The sequence below is a fragment of the Watersipora subatra genome, chromosome 2, assembly GCF_963576615.1.
Source record: "Watersipora subatra chromosome 2, tzWatSuba1.1, whole genome shotgun sequence".
NCBI classification, from domain to species: domain Eukaryota; kingdom Metazoa; phylum Bryozoa; class Gymnolaemata; order Cheilostomatida; family Watersiporidae; genus Watersipora; species Watersipora subatra.
The window spans coordinates 38,920,990-38,943,443 of NC_088709.1; the positions used below are offsets into that span (position 1 = coordinate 38,920,990).

General features: G+C 34.4%; 1 protein-coding gene across 1 annotated transcript; it reads left to right on the forward strand.

Annotated features, from left to right (window-relative positions):
* The first annotated feature begins 3,017 nt into the window (after positions 1-3,017).
* On the forward strand, positions 3,018-21,747 carry LOC137387242 (acyl-CoA 6-desaturase-like). Its single transcript, XM_068073580.1, has 12 exons — positions 3,018-3,087; positions 5,449-5,590; positions 6,295-6,447; positions 7,366-7,512; positions 8,998-9,159; positions 10,428-10,557; positions 13,453-13,529; positions 13,627-13,727; positions 16,159-16,261; positions 19,319-19,398; positions 20,757-20,882; positions 21,247-21,747. The coding sequence occupies exons 1-12, from the start codon at positions 3,044-3,046 to the stop codon at positions 21,305-21,307; spliced, it is 1,326 nt and encodes a 441-aa protein (XP_067929681.1). The 5' UTR covers positions 3,018-3,043; the 3' UTR covers positions 21,308-21,747.
* The last annotated feature ends 707 nt before the right edge of the window (positions 21,748-22,454 follow it).

The following is a 22,454-nucleotide window of genomic DNA, read 5'->3' on the forward strand; positions in this document are numbered from 1 at the left end:
GTAGGCTGGGTGCAAAAGCCTCTCAGCATGTTGCTGGTATCGAAAACACAGAAAATGCGACTTTAATTAATTGGGTTTGGTAATCATGGAGCATTTTCAATGTCCAACAGTATGGCTTGCTGACAAGCTAAAACCGTGAAGCATTTACATGTACAAGTAGCTGTTAACTTCTGAACTTGTTATGGTGATGTGAATGGATACACAATTTTGATTGTTTGGGTAAATTTATTGTCTTACGTTTTATGGAGAAGAGAGTTACTTGGCCTGCTTTTTTTGCTCTGAGTGTATATAATTCAGACACCTTTCACGTAGCAGTTTTAGAGTATTTTTTGGAAGCTGGATAAAGTTTTTCGTTGCAAGTAGATAGCAGTTTCATTGCACATAGTCTATAAAATACTTTCATTACATCACTGGCTGATCTACAGCTTAACAAAATTTTGTACACATGTTATTTTTCATAATTATAAGAAGCCTCTTTGATAGGACAAAAGCCAATTGAGTGCGTGAAGTGCGGCAATTGATTGTTATTTCCTGTTAATTCTAACTCTAGCTTAACATTGATAAGCCTTCTAGGGTCCAAAATTACTTTGAAGTTCCAAAAAAGTACAGGTAGGGGATGCCCTTGATGTAGAAATACACATAAAGCTAAAATGGGCACATATCCAGAAGAAAGCCTACATGTAGTATAGATATGAAATGTTCAGTCAATTTGAAAAATTCAAATTTGCGGCACTGCTAGGTGAACTTTTCAAAGTTCTATTATCGGTTAACTTTAGTTTCGACTATTAAGTTTCGACTATTAAGTTTTGGCTACATATAAATGGCAAGAATATGGGCAACTAATTTTCCAGTGTTTAGTGTTGCAAATATGTTTTAAAGTTCATTGAATGGTAACATGTCAATTTACTAGTGTATTCAAGTTATAGACAAGTTAAATTGCCTATTCATGTAACAACCTACTAAAACAAGATACACGTGTGAGAACACTAGCTCTCACAGGTAAAACAGCTAAAGAAGTTTTGAAGCCAAAGCAACTCAGCAAAAAGGAAATAGACAGAATGAAATTCATACTACTTTTGTATAACATAAATATGTTCTGTGCCTCCACAAATTTTCATTTCTAAATTAACAGGTAAATACTATTTGTCTATTAATGACAAGTAAGAACATGTAGCTTAGCTTATATAGGCATATTTTGATCAGAAAGCAGGTAACTGTATTTGAAAAATATCCTTAATTAAAAATATGTAGTTGATTGTAGTATTTGAATTACTGAATCAAACTTGATATCCATACGCTCATTGCTCAACCCTACTACCCTACCAGAGTTGGGTTTAAACCAAGCGGTTTTGAACTAGCCGAAAAACTGGTATTTATGGTTTTTCATTATTTTTTGTGAAAAAATTATATTTTGAGCTCCTAGTGGTTCCTGTGGGGTAGAAATGCAGTTCTATGTAATTATCCGCTATGGAAGTTTATTTAGCACATAGTAGTTGCAACTGTCGGCTACCTGTTGTTGGCTACCTGAAATTCTAGCACAACAATTTACTAGTAAATTTCATTTTCAATTGCTTTTACTAAGTGATATGAGGATCTCTTTACTGATGAAATATAAAAATCATGTGAAATATACTAATCCTATCATTGTCTCTAACAATGAATGAAAGCTTTCGCAAGTCTGGCTAGTAAGGAAAGATTGCTTATAATTAGAAATTAAAACAATGAAATCCTTTTGGGTAAAAGCTGTAGGTTTGCAAACTAATATTTCATTGAATGGGCACAAACCAAAGTAGTTGGATTATTAGACTTCAGTTTATCAAGTTTTTTATGTTTCGAAAATTTAAAATTGTGCCTTGAATTTCTAACATGCTTTGCAAACATGATCCCATTTGGCAGTTTTTCACTTGAACTGCAGAAGCCAAATGTTTTAAGGCAAAATGTAATAAGTGTGCTGTCGTAACGCAAGGTCATGCAGATAGGCCTGAAGCACATGTAGCAAAATGTCAAGCTGCTCCTCACTACCACACAATTAATGACTGGAATTAAAATTCCAACTTATACAGCTGTTTGTAATATATATTCACTTTATGTGATAAGATTTCTGCTCTGTATTTCTTCATTCATGTTTGATTAAAGGTTCATTCTGAAATTTTTATATGTTTTCTCTCCTCATAACAACTCCCACAGTGCCATCTTTAACACATGATTCCACATATGTATGTTCAATACTCGATCATGCAGCGAGTATTGAATTCAAGCCTAAATAACTTGTGCTATTAATTAGACTTGAAATTGCAAAAACCTTGGTCAAATTATATAAACCATAAAACCCGGTTTAAACCATGAAAACCGGCTTAAACAAAAAAATCTGGTTTATTCGGTTTTTTCATTAAAAAAACTGTGGTTTATTTCCAACCCTGTGCCCCACCAACACTGCATGTGAAACTCGGACACTTGACAATAAGTACTTTAGATTTTTATGCATCTCTCTTAGTTAGTAGCAGCACGTGAAGCAACACCTTAGATAACACCTGAAGATTAGTGTTGATGAAATAAACATTTAGCCTGCCTAGTTTCCTCTATGTTTCCTCTATGTAGTATCGTTAGATTCATGAGCGTAATATTACTAGTTTTTAAATATACAATTTTTTAAAGATACAAATTTGAGATTTTTATTTGTGGTACTTAACACCTTATTGATAGGTTGAATGGAATTTTAGCTACTTGGTACTGATAATCATAGATGTGCATCATGTCCAGCTGAAATCTTTTAGTCGAAATTTTTCAAAACACCCTGAATAACTACCTATATAAAGCATCAACACGTTTACTGATTTCTGTCATATCGTCTGGGTTTGAGTTGTGCCATGTTTTCACACAGGCTAATGGGTTCATACTTGTGCATGTATTTATTCTCATTTTTGTCGGATTACACAAAAGGGGAGGTTATGTCACTCACCTTATTACTACCTCTGTTTGCATTATAATATATTACCCTTTGTATTGTAGGGCGACACTGACTCCTGTCACCGCCTAAAATCTAATGGAAATCTCTGAGTCACACGCAGATAGACAGAAATCCTACAGGTTAGTTTTTAGGCCTTCAGATAACTTGTCAATGACTTTGAGCCCTGATAGAAACATGCTAATGCTGTTGAAAATGTTTTTGTAGGGCTTGTCTAATACTTTTGTGCACATGTATAAACGATCAACTGATTGTGTACATGTATAAACGATCAACTGATTGAGTACACGTATAAACGATCAACTGATTGGGTACATGTATAAACGATCAACTGATTGTGTACATGTATAAACGATCAACTGATTGTGTACATGTATAAACGATCAACTGATGTGGGTTTCTCGCCTGAACTATAAACAATTGCTTAAACCAGTGAATTCAGACTCTGCTCCAATTGGGGAATGGCTTATTATTTCTTTTACTAATTAACATGCTTGAACAGATAAAATACTGAAACATTTAAGAATTTTGAAGAAAAAGCCCTAAATAAAACAATTAACAACTCTGTTTAGAGATACGGAGTTAGTGAGAGATTTTGAACGTTAAATTAGGTAACATAACTTCTATATTTTTTTTATATTATTATAATATATAAATTATATAGAAATCATATATATTATAATTGATAATACATTATAATTTATGTAAATTATAATTTTATATATAAACTAGAAATTCCACTGTCATACAGCCCACGACCAAAGTGATATTGGAAAAAAGAAAGGGTACTGATGGTTGAGAAATGCAATATTAGCGGTCAAATGGCACTGCAGTGCAATAGGATAACTGCAATGGTAGCTGTAATGTACTGGGTGTGGGTGTTATTATATACAACAAATAGCAATAATGAAAAAAAAAATTATATGCTTATATCTCTCCCCCTGCAATAGGAGAAATGCAATATTGGCCAATGTTAGAAGTAAAATGCACTGATATTATTAGAATAACCAATGTTATTAATATAGTAATACAGTAATAATAGAAAACCAATGAACAATTTTGTTTACATTTAAAAACATCATCGCTAACAATATCAAGAAGTATCAAGAAGAATATCCAAACTTATAATTAAATATCGTAATCTCATAAAAATCGTTAGAAAAAAATATCATCGTCATTTCCTTTACTTACACTGCGTTGGACATCAGTTAGAATACCAAAGTACTCAAATGTGTCTGAAATGTCAGTTAATTTGAAATCGGCAAAAATGAAACAATTTCAGTATTCCTATGTTAATTACCGAAACCTTCGGCAATTCGACAATGCTATAGACTGGTGAAAAGTGCACATTATTTTTTGGTGAAATGTGCACGACTTAATCGTTCTATTCTTTGTCGCTCGGCATTTCAATTTCCGGTCTTAACTTTTATGAAAGTAAGGCTTAGCAAGTTTTAATAATGATTTTCGTCCAAATAAATCTGTCTATTTGTTTATAATCCGATCAGATGGGTAAGTTTTAAGATAGTAACGACGGTTTACAAAGACTTGGTAACATATTTAAATAGGTTTCTATGTGTTTTGTATCATTATTATACTTTAACGACTCTACAAAACGATGGTTAAATTTGTTGATGAAATTTTGATACAAGGGTTCGTCTCAATGTTGATGAATAATTTTCAGGAGTTGTGTGCACATGTGCATTTATCATAAATCTCCCAACCAATCGCTTCGCTCTGTTTGGTCGTGGGATTATATAATATTATATAATATAAACTATAATATTATATATTATCATTATATATTCTTCATATTGTTTTTGTTTCTATAGGCTATTTCATGTTTTTGCTTTTTTAAAAGTGACCTTTTAAATATCACTAATTGCCGCCTTGAAGTGAAAGTGATGGACAAAAAAGTCCATCACTTTCACTTTCCTCATGATAGCTGCTAGACGCTTGCAGAGATGATTGCAATTGATTTGAAGATAGTTGTTCATTTTTCATTATTTGTTGTAATGCCAAGGAAAGTATTACCTTTTTCTTTTGCCACTTTACCAGTTGCATCAGTGTTGTGATCTATGAAGGATGGTATGAAGCGCTAATAGATATTATTACATTAATTAAATATTGTTAAATTAATTGAAATTATTTATGTATTATCATTACTAAAACCAAACTATATGAAGTACTGTGCACATATTTCTTGAGTTATAAAACTGCGATGTTTCAATTAAGTTCGGACATCCTATGTTGGAAATTTGCTTCCATATCAAACCTAATATTTTTTCAAATCTCTTACTTCTTAATTTATTACCTTGAATGTAAAATAATTTGCATGTAGAGGTTTAACTTTGTTGTTAAAAGGTCTCATTTTGGAGCATCTGCCAGCTTAAAAATGTAAGATCAATATGAATATTTTTAAATACATATCATCTCTAAAAAAATTGTTCCAGATCTTTTTTAAGTTTGAAAGATTTTATTTCAAGATGGGAGGAAATAAACAAGCACTCAGAGAAGTCTAGTCGATGGATCGTCATCGACAGGGAAGTCTATGATGTGACAAACTGGTCTAAAAAGCATCCCGGTGGAAGCGCACTTCTAGGGCACTATGCTGGTCAAGACGCAACGGTAAATAAAAACTTTCTATGATTACTGATGCTGTAATAGAATCTACAGTGTTATTATCTTCCCTTGTAATAAATCGGAGGGCTACAACTACAAAAATATTCCCAATGTTTTTCCAGCTTGAAAAAATTGTGACGGAAGTGGAATTAATTTGATTTCATGCATTTGAAAGCACCCTGTAAGCTTTTCTTGCATTTTTTGCATATAAAGATGTCTTTTGGACTGTTTTATTAATTTTTAAACAAACCCCTGTTTAGGGAATATAGAAAATGAATAGGAGCGGGCATTGGATTTACACGTCATCAAATACTGTCCGGACTTTACCTTCGACACAGATTCAAACACAACTAATTACATCAACAATCGTTTCTTGTTTCCATCTGTTGTTCCCAAGGCTGTTAAAACCCTCGTGTTCAGTAAATAGAGATATCAGTTTGATGAATTGATGAGACTGGCTCGGTGATCTAGCTGGACTGTATGGCAAATCTATTCTATGTAATATCTGTGTAGTTGACACTTTATTCAGTCTGTTCGGGTTGTCCAATCTTAAAGGATCTTTTCACTAAGTTTACTTGATCTCTGCTCGACCTGGAATATTACACATGAACAAGTTTGTATGTAGGAAGATGGATGGTAACCGTAGTTTACATAGTTTCTGCAGTCACATAGGGCCACAGTTCTGGAAGGTATATTACGATATGTTGCAGGAAGCATTTGAAGCATTCCACCATAATAGCATCAACTACGTGAGGAAATTTCTCAAGCCTTTGCGTATCGGTCATTTGCAAGAGGATCAAGAGGTTATCGACTCAAGCATCAGAGCCGATTTTAAAGAGTTAAAACTGACTGCAGAGAAAATGGTACGTAATTCTTGATGGAAGGTGGATAGTCCTCAAATGTTAGGTGGGTAGTCCTTGAATGGTAGGTGGATAGTTCTCAGATGATAGATGGGTGGTCCTCGAAAAGTAGGTGCTCAGATGGTAGGTGGGTAGAAGTAATATGGTTCGTGGGTAGCTCCCTAATCTTAGATAGGTAATCCTCAGATAGTAGGCGTGTAGTCCTCCAATGGTAGGTGGGTAGTCCTCAAATGGTAGGTGGGTAGTCTTCAAATGGAAGATGGGTACTTCTCAGATAGTAGGTGGATAGTCTTCAAATGGTAGGTGGGTAGTCCTCAGATAGTAAGTAGGTGGGTAGTTTTCAGATGGTAGGAGAGTAGTCTTCAAATGGTAAGTTGGTAGTTCTCAGATGGAAGGTGGGTAGTCCTTAGATAGTACAGTAGGTCGGTAGTCCTCAGATGGTAGGAGAGTAGTCTTCAAATGGTAAGTTGATAGTCCTCATATGGAAGGTGGGTAGTCCTCAGATGGTAGGTCAGTAGTCCTCAGATGGTAGGAGGGTAGTCTTCAGATGGTAGGCCGGTAGTCCTCAGATGAAAGGTGGGTAGTCCTCAAATGATAGGTCGATAGTCCTCAGATGGTAGATGGGTAGACAACATATGATAGGTTGCTAGCCCTTGTGTTAGATAGGTAGTCTTCAGATTGTACGTGGCCGGTCCTTGAAGAGTAGGTGGGTAGTGTTCATATAGTGGGTAGTGTTCATATAGTGGGTAGTGTTCATATAGTGGGTAGTGTTCATATAGTGGGTAGTGTTCATATAGTGGGTAGTGTTCATATAGTGGGTAGTGTTCATATAGTGGGTAGTGTTCATATAGTGGGTGGGGAGTACAGCCTTCTAGTTGATGACTGTATGACTAACTATCAATTGTCTAAATTGTTTGACAGGGTCTTTTTGAGGGTAGTAAATTCTTCTTTGCCGCTCTTTTTCTGCACATCCTTGTCCTTGACATCGCTAGCTATTTGGTACTGAGATACTATGGCTCCGGGTGGATCCCTTGGATGATCAGCATTACACTCTTCACGACTGCTCAGGTGAGCCAAAGTCGAAGCGTGCATTCCAATGCATTCTTTCTCATTATTTGCTCAGCTTACCAGCTCAATTGACTAGGTTATCAACAACACAATGCTATCAGTAGGATTTTTATCACTAGGTTGGGCTAAAATGCAGTGCTATATTATAACATCAGATTGTGGATGTATTGAGGCCTTTAATGAAGTTGGGGGTTATTTAGCCTGTCTTGACAAACTGTTGTTTTTGTGGAGTTGTACTCCCGTCGAGCGGGCGAGCAACACAGCAGCTTGTCACAAAACGTACTGCACCTGATGCATCAGCTGCACTTATTGGGAGTTGTTCTCTTCCGTCTATGCGGTTTGGTTGCGATATTATATCGGTCGCTCCATTGGTGATCATAACGAAATGGCGCAAAAATTTACGTAGAAAAAAATAAGATTACAACGTTTAACCAGTGACCAGTTTCGGCGATAAACTTTAGTAGAACTTGAGAACTTAGGCAACAACAGCGACTAAACATGTCGTTATTTGTGTGCTCAGTCATTTTTATTTCTATTTTTGTATCAGTCAGTTTTATTTGTTTTTATGGATTTTCTTTTCAATTTACTTTATTGTTAAGTTCTACTAAAGTTTACAACAGAGACTGGTCTTTGGTTAAACGTTGTTATCTTATTTTTTTTGTACATAAATTTTTGCGCGAAATCCGTTATGATTACCAATAGAGCGACCGCCATAACATCGCAGCCAAGCTGCATAGACGGAAGAGAACAACTCCCTTTCAGTGCAGCTGATGCATCAGTTGCAGTACGTCTTGTGACAAGCTGTTGTGTTGCTCGCCCGCTTGACGGGGGACAACTCCGCAAAAACAACAGTTTGTCAAGACAGGCTAGGGGTTATTAAAAGACCAAAGCTTTAGTGTTCACACAACAGAGATTTACTAGGTGTCGAGACTATTTTCTCTATTACATGTACTTATAACTACATGATGATAGACTGTGGCTGTGCAATGTTTTGTCTATAAATAACACTTCAGTTCACACTCTACAGTACATTGTACTACTAATTGTACTACTAATTGTACTACTAACGACACTACTAACGACACTGCCGCTGTAATTATTATACTCAGTATTTAAACAATAAGGAGATAGATGACAAGCTTAGTTTTATAAATGCGAGTGTATGTAGTCCATAGAGTTAATCTATAGTGTTACGCTTTGAAGGGAACCTTGGTGCCTATCTTGCCTCTGGTAATAAAATAGGAGGAAGGGTAAAGCAGTTCTAAGGCTAATTACCTTTGTACCAAATTGGCCAAAAATCTTGGTACAATTCTCAGTGGTTTGGGTAGATCATCTGTGTTCATATTGTTAGTACCTTGTATAATATTTAATATTGATTTTTACTATCTGTTTCATTTTTTGTTTCAGTTTCACTATCGCGTATTTCAGTTTTAACCAGCTTATCAGAGCTATTGCGGCTCGAGTACATTCTGTTTACTTTTGCAGGTGCAGCTTGCATGGTACCAGCACGATGCCGGACATCTCTCCATATTTAAAAGCAACAAGATTAACAGAATGTACCACAAACTCTTGTTTTGTGTGATGAAAGGGACATGCTGCCATTGGTGGAACCACATGCACTATCAACACCATTCCAAGCCTAACATTGTTGGTTGTTTAACAACTACCTCTCTATTTTGTGTTTTCTCATGTTTATTTTGAGCTTATACACTTCGCTTGTCAGTACATCGCACAAATTATACTTTAATGAAAAATTAAAATCGATATGAAAACTTTCTTTGCATCTGGATAAATAATCCGGCGAAAAAAATAAGACCTACAAGCAAATGCTTGTAATATGACTACCGGCTGTGGCTATTAATAACCATACAAGCTTTGCCACACAAATAACTGAAAGTTAAATAATTAAATAAACTGTTATCCCTAATAACTGTAGATAATGCGCTATATTTGCGCTTTTCTGTATAAAGGATAATTTTTAAAGAAGCTAATGTTTCCTGGCAGCTTTTTGAAGCCTCTGGAGGGCATCTAAGTGTCTATATGTACCTCTGCCTATATGTACCTCTGTTTATATGTACCTCTACTTATATGTACCTCTGCCTATATGTACCTCTGCCTATATGTACCTCTGTTTATATGTACCTCTACTTATATGTACCTCTGCCTATATGTACCTCTGCCTATATGTACCTCTGTTTATATGTACCTCTACTTATATGTACCTCTGCCTATATGTACCTCTGCCTATATGTACCTCTGTTTATATGTACCTCTACTTATATGTACCTCTGCCTATATGTACCTCTGTTTATATGTACCTCTACTTATATGTACCTCTACCTATATGTACCTCTACCTATATGTACCTCTGCCTATATGTACCTCTGCCTATATGCACCTCTGCCTATATGCACCTCTGCCTATATGTACCTCTACTTATATGTACCTCTGCCTATATGTACCTCTGCCTATATGTACCTCTGCCTATATACACCTCTGCCTATATGCACCTCTGCCTATATGCACCTCTGCCTATATGCACCTCTGCCTATATGTACCTCTACTTATATGTACCTCTGTTCCTGATTTACGTGCCTCTACCTATTTGTATTTCTGTTCTGATATACAGAGGATTCATCACAGTGCTTGGTCTTGCCTAATTTACTTTGTGTGAGTAACAAATCTGCATAGACACAATATGTTACCATTACATGTGGTATAGACAACTCCAAACTTTTCATGAACCTGTAGTAGCGATGAGTGACGAATCACTGATGCGCAGACTCACCTAGATCTATGTGTCAGGGTAAAAAGTAATTTGCAATATTCAGTGGAGGGCTGTATCTTATAGAATCAACATATGACAGAGCATCGTTGATTGCCTGCACTAATTTTTCTTCGTACAACTTTTGCAGATTGGCAAAGACCCTGACGTTAGATTGGAGAAACTGTTTGTGATTGGTGACGTGATGCCAGTTGAGGTAGCCAAAAAGGAGGGGACGCTGACTATGCCGTATAACTGGCAGCACAAATACTTCTTCATCAGTGAGTCAGCTTTCAGTCTCACCTTAGTCAACATAGACTTGTTTAGGGTGCTGAGTTATGGAGACAGACTAGTGCTGACTGTTCTGAAAATGGAAGTCAAAACTCGACTGGCTTGCAATCAGCTCAACATGTAGATTTTTTAAGAAATGATTTGATCACCTGTTTGCCTCGACACACGGAGTACTTTAACATAATTGCGCGGCATCCATAAGTCTCTCGAAATATTCGAACTTGTTAAATTAGCGCACATCTCTTTCATATGATTTGATTCTATGGTGCCTGAGTAATATTATACAATACATGGATTTCTTACTTCCATCTTTGTACAGCGGTGTGAGAAGTAAATGGGCCACCCTAGAGTTTTGGCTGACTTCTGTAAATATGTTGTTGTTACAAGCCAATGCTTGGAACTACAAGCCAATGCTTGGAACTACAAGCCAATGCTTGGACTACAAGCCAATGCTTGGAACTACAAGCCAATGCTTGGAACTACAAGCCAATGCTTGGAACTACAAGCCAATGCTTGGAACTACAAGCCAATGCTTGGAACTACAAGCCAATGCTTGGAACTACAAGCCAATGCTTGGAACTACAAGCCAATGCTTGGAACTACAAGCCAACGCTTGGAACTACAAGCCAACGCTTGGAACTACAAGCCAACGCTTGGAACTACAAGCCAACGCTTGGAACTACAAGCCAACGCTTGGAACTACAAGCCAACGCTTGGAACTACAAGCCAACGCTTGGAACTACAAGCCAACGCTTGGAACTACAAGCCAACGCTTGGAACTACAAGCCAACGCTTGGAACTACAAGCCAACGCTTGGAACTACAAGCCAACGCTTGGAACTACAAGCCAACGCTTGGAACTACAAGCCAACGCTTGGAACTACAAGCCAACGCTTGGAACTACAAGCCAACGCTTGGAACTACAAGCCAACGCTTGGAACTACAAGCCAACGCTTGGAACTACAAGCCAACGCTTGGAACTACAAGCCAACGCTTGGAACTACAAGCCAACGCTTGGAACTACAAGCCAACGCTTGGAACTACAAGCCAACGCTTGGAACTACAAGCCAACGCTTGGAACTACAAGCCAACGCTTGGAACATGCACCTATAATATTGCGTACGCAGCTCAGAGTCTCCTCTATTTAATTTCTGAACTTGCTTGACCCCAAGATGATTAGTACTAGTAGTAACTATAATAATATTAGTAACGGTAGTAATAGTAATGAGAAAAGGAAGAAGAATTGCTTTCATTAAAATTAAAGCGAGTAATAGAACTGTCCGTGTTAGTGTAGTATCTATCACCCCTTCTATCTCTAACTCTAACTGGACTAGTAATAAGCTAAGGTGACCTTTGACGTATTGCAATAGCGATTTTATATTCTTTTTCAAAGAGTATTTCATCACTATTTAAAAACATAAAACATGTTAGCATCAAAATGAAAAACTTTTCTGAATGTAATAAGCAAGTTTCTCTAGATTCCTACTCTGTTAAATGATCCTTTGACACCCATAATTACAAAAATGACGTTCAGTTGATGTACATAGTTTGCCTCTGTGGTTTTTTTCTTTTAGATTAATCATGTGAAGCCATCTACACTTTGATCTAATTAATAGAGCCCATTTGTCTTGTCATCCTAACTGTAAAATATAGACATAATCATAAACTCATTCCTTTTAGATTTCAAGTAACAAAAGGTCAGGTTGCTCATCTGGTTTTGCAGCATTCGTGTAGATATAGGTCTCTTCAGTTTGAGATTGTAAGATTTCAATGTGATTTTGAAGTGATAATCTTACAGGATGGGTTTGATATTTTAGTCTAGCATCCTTCAGCGTTCTAATGTCTGCTGCGGATGTCTATTGGACTTAGTAGATATTCTTATGAGAGGTTCTAATAATATTATACAGTTATATACTCTGATTTAGTCTGTACAGTGATATACTTTGATTTAATCTATGCAGTTATATACTTTGATTAGGTCTGTACAGTTATATACTTTGATTTAATCTATACAGTTATATACTTTGATTTGGTCTGTACAGTTATATACTTTGGTTTAGTCTGTACAGTTGTATACTTTGATTTAGTCTGTACAGCTATATACTTTGATTTAGTCTGTACAGTTATTACTTTGATTTAGTCTCTACATTTATATACTTTGATTTGGTCTGTACAGCTGTATACTTTGATTTAGTCTGTACAGTTATATACTTTGATTTGGTCTGTACAGTTATATACTTTGATTTAGTCTGTACAGTTATATACTTTGATTTAACCTCTACAGTTATATACTTTGATTTAGTCTCTACAGTTATATACTTCAATTTAGTATGTACAGTTACATACATTACTTTGATTTAGTCTGTACAATTATATACTTTGATTTGGTCTGTACAGTTATATACTTTGATTTAGTCTGTACAGTTATATACTTTGATTTAGTGACGCGTGTAATTCTGAAGACTGAATCTAAATATTGTTATATTTGAGTGAACGATCTACATTATAGCAGGTGATCATTTTGCGTCAACAAAACCTTTTCAAGTCTATCATGCTGTTAACTAACCTAACATATCACATGATTAGAAGCTTAACCCGACATTAAATACTGGATCAAGGTGGAATATTCTCTCCAACCATAACAAGCAGTGCATTGAAATTAGAACCACTCGTGAACTAATGTAAACTAACTTGGCAACTTGGACTTTCGGCAAAAGATTCTTTCAAATTGTTCAAACATGTATTTAGATCGACTTTTTATACAAATTTCTCGACATAACAACTGCAACACTCAACATTATCATACACAATTATAGGTAAAATTGCTTGTTAAAGTTCAGCATTGCTGTAAGCCTTCAGCAAACAGATTCGTCTTTATATTTGCAGTCGGACCTCCTCTTCTTTTCCCGGTATATTTCCAGTATATGACCTTCAGGCACGCCGTTACGAGACGCCTCTATTTGGTGAGTCATTTTCAGCGAATTGTGAGACTCCTGGGTGAAAGAGTATACCGATTATTGCTTGTGCCGATATGTCTACATTTATACATCTGTATTGTAGGAAGGTGTCCTGATGGCCTTGTTTTTCCTCAGGTTCTATCTTATGTATGCTCCTCTACTCGGTGGGATCACAGGCTGCATCCTTTACTACGAAGTCTGCCGGTGAGTTTGCTGAATACCTTTTGTCCCCAATTACTTACCTGTAACAACTTATGATTAACCTACCTGTAATAACTTATGATTGACCTACCTGTAATAACTTATGATTGACCTACCTGTTATAACTTATGATTAACGTACCTGTAATAACTTATGATTGACCTACCTGTAATAACTTATGATTAACCTACCTGTAATAACTTATGATTAACTTACCTGTAATAACTTATGATTAACCTACCTGTAATAACTTATGATTAACCTACCTGTAATAACTTATGATTAACCTACCTGTAATAACTTATGATTAACCTACCTGTAATAACTTACGATTAACCTACCTATAATAACTTATGATTAACCTACCTGTAATAACTTATGATTGACGTACCTGTAATAACTTATGATTAACCTACCTGTAATAACTTATGATTAACCTACCTGTAATAATTTATGATTAACCTACCTGTAATAACATATGATTAACCTACCTGTAATAACTTACGATTAACTTACCTATAATAACTTATGATTAACCTACCTATAATAACTTATGATTAACCTACCTGTAATAACTTATGATTGACGTACCTGTAATAACTTATGATTAACCTACCTGTAATAACTTATGATTAACGTACCTGTAATAACTTATGATTAATGTACCTGTAATAACTTACGATTAACCTACCTATAATAACTTATGATTAACCTACCCGTAATAACTTATGATTAACCTACCTGTAAAAACTTATGATTAACCTACCTGTAATAACTTATGATTAACGTACCTGTAATAACTTATGATTAACCTATCTGTAATAACTTATGATTAACCTACCTATAATAACTTATGATTAACCTATCTGTAATAACTTATGATTAACCTACCTATAATACCTTATGATTAACCTACCTATAATAACTTATGATTAACCTACCTATAATAACTTATGATTAACCTACCTGTAATAACTGATTAGAATGCACACGCATTGATAGGGAGAAAACTTTAAGTGATACAACTAAGATGGTCGATAATGCCAGTTTGGTTAGTGATGCTACATGCTAGACTAAGTTAGTGATGCTACATGCTAGATTAAGTTAGTGATGCTACATGCTAGACTAAGTTAGTGATGCTACATGCTAGACTAAGTTAGTGATGCTACATGCTAGATTAAGTTAGTGATGCTACATGCTAGACTAAGTTAGTGATGCTACATGCTAGATTAAGTTAGTGATGCTACATGCTAGACTAAGTTAGTGATGCTACATGCTAGACTAAGAATAACAAAGTGATTATTATTAGTTTATGTTTGTGTATCTTACCTATCTTATCTAAGCTAGTTTTCTAAGCGAAAACATCGACCCATGATTAGGAAATACATCTCGTGCAAAATGGTTGGAAAATTGTTTTGGATGAGAGATGAAAAATAAATGCCGGTTTAAAATATATAATTGTAAATTATATTATCTGCAACTGAATTGATTCCACGTAACAGATACAGCCGGCTACTGAGGTGGTGCAATATTGAACTTTGTGCTTTGATTGCGTACCACATACATTGCTATACAGTATGTCTGTGATAAGATAACAAGACTTCATCACTCAAGGTCACGTCGTCTAATAGGTTCCTAATAAGTTCACTTGGCTTTCACTTAACCTTCTCTAGGACAGACGGCTTCATCACAGTTACCCTCAGTATATATCTACAAAGTACTAGGGCTGGTTTCTATCAGGTGTTTTGTTAATGAGGTCTGAGGCTACATGAGCCAATGCATTTTAAAACGTGATTGGCTATTGCAAGAAGCTTATCCCAAGATTCCAATAATTTTCCGCGTCAACATTGATGCTGTTGCTAATTTAAATTTACATTCTAGTAAATAAACAGATCATTTCTTGAAGTACACGGGAGAAGCTCATCTACTTTGGTTATGAACTTCTGCTTCTTGCATCCCTGAGTTGTTACAGCAAACTATAGCAAGACATTGACCATTATGTTACTTGGTCTGCCTAGATAGTACAATGAAGGGCTCTTTTAAACAATGACACTAACTGAATATAATCTCTGAACAAACATAGATGCTGTTTGGTAAACGCCTGATAAAGAAAAGCTCGTCAGCGTGTCACATCTGACAGTCGTGGCAAATTTCGGGGAAAGAGGCCATGTACCGCGGAGTTTATGGTTCCTCCCGTAAGTCCCAGGGAGGGACCATTATTTGTTCCGGAACAAACTGAAATCGTTTACGCTAAAGGCCATTAATACAACGAATCATCGGCAGCGAACTGGTCAATGAAGGCAACTGATTTAGCTCTGGTTCATATAGTAATGTGACATAGCATCACCAGAATCAATCCATGCAACAATTTTAACTACAATCAAAACTGTTCATTACTTCATAAGAAGCTATAATTGCGATTGTTGCTTTACAGAGTGTTGGAGAGCCACTGGTTCACATGGGTCTCACAGTCAAACCATATTCCTATGAACATAGTGAATGATGAACCATCTGGTAAAGCCTGGCTTGTCTATCAGGTTGGTGAATCCCTACTACTAGTATAAGTAACTGATTGTATAATATAGTAATATTATGGTGATGAATATACTCAGTTGTAATCCCTATTACTAGTATAAGTAGCTGATTGTATAATATAGTAATATTATGGTGATGAATATACTCAGTTGTAATCCCTACTACTAGTATAAGTAGCTGATTGTATAATATAGTAATATTAGGGTGATTAATATACTCAGTTGTAATCCCTATTACTAGTATAAGTATCTGATTGTATAATATAGTAATATTATGGTGATGAATATACTCAGTTGTAATCCCTATTACTAGTATAAGTAGCTGATTGTATAATATAGTAATATTAGGGTGATGAATACACTCAGTTGTAATCCCTATTACTAGTATAAGTAGCTGATTGTATAATATAGTAATATTATGGTGATTAATATACTCAGTTGTAATCCCTATTACTAGTATAAGTAGCTGATTGTATAATATAGTAATATTATGGTGATGAATATACTCAGTTGTAATCCCTATTACTAGTATAAGTAGCTGATTGTATAATATAGTAATATTAGGGTGATGAATATAATAATACTCAGTTGTAATCCCTAGTACTAGTATAAGTAACTGATTGTATAATATAGTAATATTAGGGTGATGAATTTACTCAGTTGTAATCTCTATTACTAGTATAAGTAGCTGATTGTATAATATAGTAATATTATGGTGATGAATATACTCAGTTGTAATCCCTACTACTAGTATAAGTAACTGATTGTATAATATAGTAATATTATGGTGATGAATATACTCAGTTGTAATCCCTATTACTAGTATAAGTAACTGATTGTATAATATAGTAATATTATGGTGATGAATATACTCAGTTGTAATCCCTATTACTAGTATAAGTAACTGATTGTATAATATAGTAATATTATGGTGATGAATATACTCAGTTGTAATCCCTATTACTAGTATAAGTAACTGATTGTATAATATAGTAATATTATGGTGATGAATATACTCAGTTGTAATCCCTATTACTATTATAAGTAGCTGATTGTATAATATAATAATATTATGGTGATGAATATACTCAGTTGTAATCCCTATTACTAGTATAAGTAACTGATTGTATAATATAGTAATATTAGGGTGATGAATATAATAATACTCAGTTGTAATCCCTATTACTAGTATAAGTAACTGATTGTATAATATAGTAATATTATGGTGATGAATATACTCAGTTGTAATCCCTATTACTAGTATAAGTAACTGATTGTATAATATAGTAATATTATGGTGATGAATATACTCAGTTGTAATCCCTATTACTAGTATAAGTAGCTGATTGTATAATATAGTAATATTATGGTGATGAATATACTCAGTTGTAATCCCTATTACTAGTATAAGTAACTGATTGTATAATATAGTAATATTATGGTGATGAATATACTCAGTTGTAATCCCTATTACTAGTATAAGTATCTGATTGTATAATATAGTAATATTATGGTGATGAATATACTCAGTTGTAATCCCTATTACTAGTATAAGTAGCTGATTGTATAATATAGTAATATTAGGGTGATGAATATAATAATACTCAGTTGTAATCCCTATTACTAGTATAAGTAACTGATTGTATAATATAGTAATATTATGGTGATGAATATACTCAGTTGTAATCCCTATTACTAGTATAAGTAACTGATTGTATAATATAGTAATATTAGGGTGATGAATATAATAATACTCAGTTGTAATCCCTATTACTAGTATAAGTAACTGATTGTATAATATAGTAATATTATGGTGATGAATATACTCAGTTGTAATCCCTAGTACTAGTATAAGTAGCTGATTGCATAATATAGTAATATTATGGGGATGAATTTACTCAGTTGTAATCTCTATTACTAGTATAAGTAACTGATTGTATAATATAGTAATATTATGGTGATGAATATACTCAGTTGTAATCCCTATTACTAGTATAAGTATCTGATTGTATAATATAGTAATATTATGGTGATGAATATACTCAGTTGTAATCCCTATTACTAGTATAAGTAGCTGATTGTATAATATAGTAATATTATGGTGATGAATATACTCAGTTGTAATCCCTATTACTAGTATAAGTATCTGATTGTATAATATAGTAATATTATGGTGATGAATATACTCAGTTGTAATCCCTATTACTAGTATAAGTAACTGATTGTATAATATAGTAATATTAGGGTGATGAATATACTCAGTTGTAATCCCTATTACTAGTATAAGTAGCTGATTGTATAATATAGTAATATTATGGTGATGAATATACTCAGTTGTAATCCCTATTACTAGTATAAGTAACTGATTGTATAATATAGTAATATTAGGGTGATGAATATACTCAGTTGTAATCCCTATTACTAGTATAAGTATCTGATTGTATAATATAGTAATATTATGGTGATGAATATACTCAGTTGTAATCCCTATTACTAGTATAAGTAGCTGATTGTATAATATAGTAATATTAGGGTGATGAATATACTCAGTTGTAATCCCTATTACTAGTATAAGTAACTGATTGTATAATATAGTAATATTAGGGTGATGAATATAATAATACTCAGTTGTAATCCCTAGTACTAGTATAAGTAACTGATTGTATAATATAGTAATATTATGGTGATGAATATACTCAGTTGTAATCCCTAGTACTAGTATAAGTAGCTGATTGTATAATATAGTAATATTATGGGGATGAATTTACTCAGTTGTAATCTCTATTACTAGTATAAGTAACTGATTGTATAATATAGTAATATTATGGTGATGAATATACTCAGTTGTAATCCCTAGTATTAGTATAAGTAGCTGATTGTATAATATAGTAATATATGATGATTTTATACACTTACAAATGTAGATTGTTATGCAGATTTCATTAGTGAAATTTTGTGTTAATATTATTGCTGTAATGTTTTTAACAATCATAAGTTTCAATAATTGGTCTTCTGAACGTCTTAATCTCATATCTTTTCAGTTGTTCTTTTTATATGTAGCTAAATGCGACATGCAATGTAGAGAAATCCTTCTTCAATGACTGGTTTACTGGACATCTCAACTTCCAGATAGAACATCAGTGAGTATTCATCTATTTTATAGTTCATGTTCTTCTTCATTTTTCTCACATGTGATTTCTCCTACCTTGTTCTATGTCTCAGTCACATTTCTCCTACCTTGTTCTATGTCTCAGTCACATTTCTCCTACCTTGTTCTATGTCTCAGTCACATTTCTCCTACCTTGTTCTATGTCTCAGTCACATTTCTCTTACCTTGTTCTATGTCTCAGTCACATTTCTCTTACCTTGTTCTATGTCTCAGTCACATTCTCCTACCTTGTTCTATGTCTCAGTCACATTTTTCCTACCTTGTTCTATGTCTCAGTCACATTTCTCTCACCTTGTTCTATGTCTCAGTCACATTTCTCCTACCTTGTTCTATGTCTCAGTCACATTTCTCCTACCTTGTTCTATGTCTCAGTCACATTTCTCCTACCTTGTTCTATGTCTCAGTCACAGTTCTCCTACCTTGTTCTATGTCCCAGTCGCATTTCTCCTACCTTGTTCTATGTCCCAGTCACATTTCTCCTACCTTGTTCTATGTCTCAGTCGCATTTCTCCTACCTTGTTCTATGTCTCAGTCACATTTCTCCTACCTTGTTCTATGTCCCAGTCACATTTCTCCTACCTTGTTCTATGTCTCAGTCGCATTTCTCCTACCTTGTTCTATGTCTCAGTCACATTTCTCCTACCTTGTTCTATGTCCCAGTCACATTTCTCCTACCTTGTTCTATGTCTCAGTCGCATTTCTCCTACCTTGTTCTATGTCTCAGTCACATTTCTCCTACCTTGTTCTATGTCTCAGTCACATTTCTTCTACCTTGTTCTATGTCTCAGTCACATTTATGCTATTTTGTTACCATAGTTCCCCTCCACCATCATGCCTTATTTCGGTCTATAGTTTCCAATTCACTGAAGTATGATTCCTACCCGCAGCTGTTTTTCCAGTCTATTCTCTCATGTGTTGTTGTAATATGTACTGGTTATAGTTGGCTAATGCCATATGACTGCCCATAATTATCGTACATATTGACACTTGATTTAACTAAATGCTGTGATTTAGTTCTGTAAGTATTTCTTGTATTGACGTTATGTCCTCGCTTGCGTACACATACATTGCTATACATTATATCTGAGATAAGATAACAAGACTTTATCACTCAAGGTCACATCGTCTAATAGGTTGCTCATAAGTGCGCTTAGCTCTCAATTAACCTTCTCTAGGACAGACGACATCATCGCAGTTACCCGCAGTATGTATCTACAGAGTACTAAGACTGGTTTCTATCAGGCGTATTGTTAATGAGGTCTGAGGCTACATGAGCCAATTTTATTCTGTAGTTGAAATACCCCTGAACAAGTTGTTATTATGTTGTAGTTTATTTCCCCAAATGCCTAGACACAACTACTACAGAATTGCACCATTGGTAAAGTCCCTGTGTCAGAAGCACGGTGTCGCCTACAATGTTAAGACTATTCAACAAGCTTTTCGTGATATTGTCCGGTGAGTCAACCGTTAACAGACGACAGTTATTCTATGCCACATATTGTCATTCTGATGACTGTATCCATTCTGCATAGGCTCCATAGGCTTGTATTGTGAAACCTTTAGTCGTGTCTACGTCTTTGCTCTAGTTACCTAGTGCAACAAAGCATTTTCACATCAACACTGAGTTCTTTTTTGCATTGTCATATTCATAGATATTCAATGTATATCTCGTTGGTTTTATTTCGAAGAGAAATCCTCTTGTTTATTCTCAAACATTAGTACTAGTGAATTGCTATATTGCTAGACAATATAACGTTGCTGGCACATTTTCCCAAAGGCACACCATAGCTTAACCTGATTCTATAAATCTTATTTTCAGTTCGCTGAGAGACTCAGGAAGCCTCTGGTTGCACACCTATCAAGAACTTCACTCAACTTAGACTCATAAACATATACAGGACCATGTCCAAAATCTACCCATTTATTTTTTTGTGCTTTGCAGCTTTTCATAGCTGCATATCATGCTCTTCAAGAACAAATTTGCAATACACAGACATTCAGATGCAATATTTTTGTGGTTAGTTTGTGTCACCGCGAAAACAGTATTTATCTAGTCTCACCGGTCTGCAGTTGTTTATGGATCTCTTCATGACAACCGAAGGTTTCCTCGTTCATTGATCAATTTATAGCAAGCATCACTTTTGTGTTTTTTCGAAGTAATTTTTCACTGTTATCGCTTTTGCCAATAGTCTGTGAATTTATTACATCTGAAGTTTTAAGAGAATGAAGCAAACTCAAGTCTCTGATGCCACTCAACTGATTGTTCAACAAGTTGTAATTGAAAAATCATTCATTTATAGAAATATAACAAAGTCTCTAAAACCACCAATAATTACATCTATTTACTGTTAGAGTAGTATTACTTCTTTACTTATTATTGTGTAGTATTTTACTCTGATTAAAGGTTTAATGACCTCAGGCTACATACACAATTTTAATACTGCATATGATCATAGTTTATGTTAAATGTTTTGTGTTGATATATTGATAATGAATATATATATATATATATACATTATATATGTACATTATATATATGTTATATATACCTTGTATACAAATTTATTATATATGCATTATAAATATTCATTATATGTATACTTTTTACGTATGCATTATACATATACACATATTTATTTATATATATGATATGTACATTATATACATGTACATAATATGTATATATACATATATGTATATATACATATATATGTATATATATACGTATATACTATATATACTAGCCAAATTCCAGGTGTTGCACAGGCAATAAAACAATTACCCAATGAATTTGAGTAACTTACCTGGTGAGCAAAGGTGAGCTTATCTGCAATAAAACTATTACATGTACCCGTTCATGTACCATGTTTGCAGACGGCTTAATAAGTGTAATATTATGCGTGACTTTCAACCGTTCAAATTGGGGGCCTCAAGAGATTCGAGTGTGGTTATTTTAACCGATATAATGAATGTGATAAACATCTTAGCTATCAAAGTGTAGTGGAATAAATCGCTTGCCTGCTGACC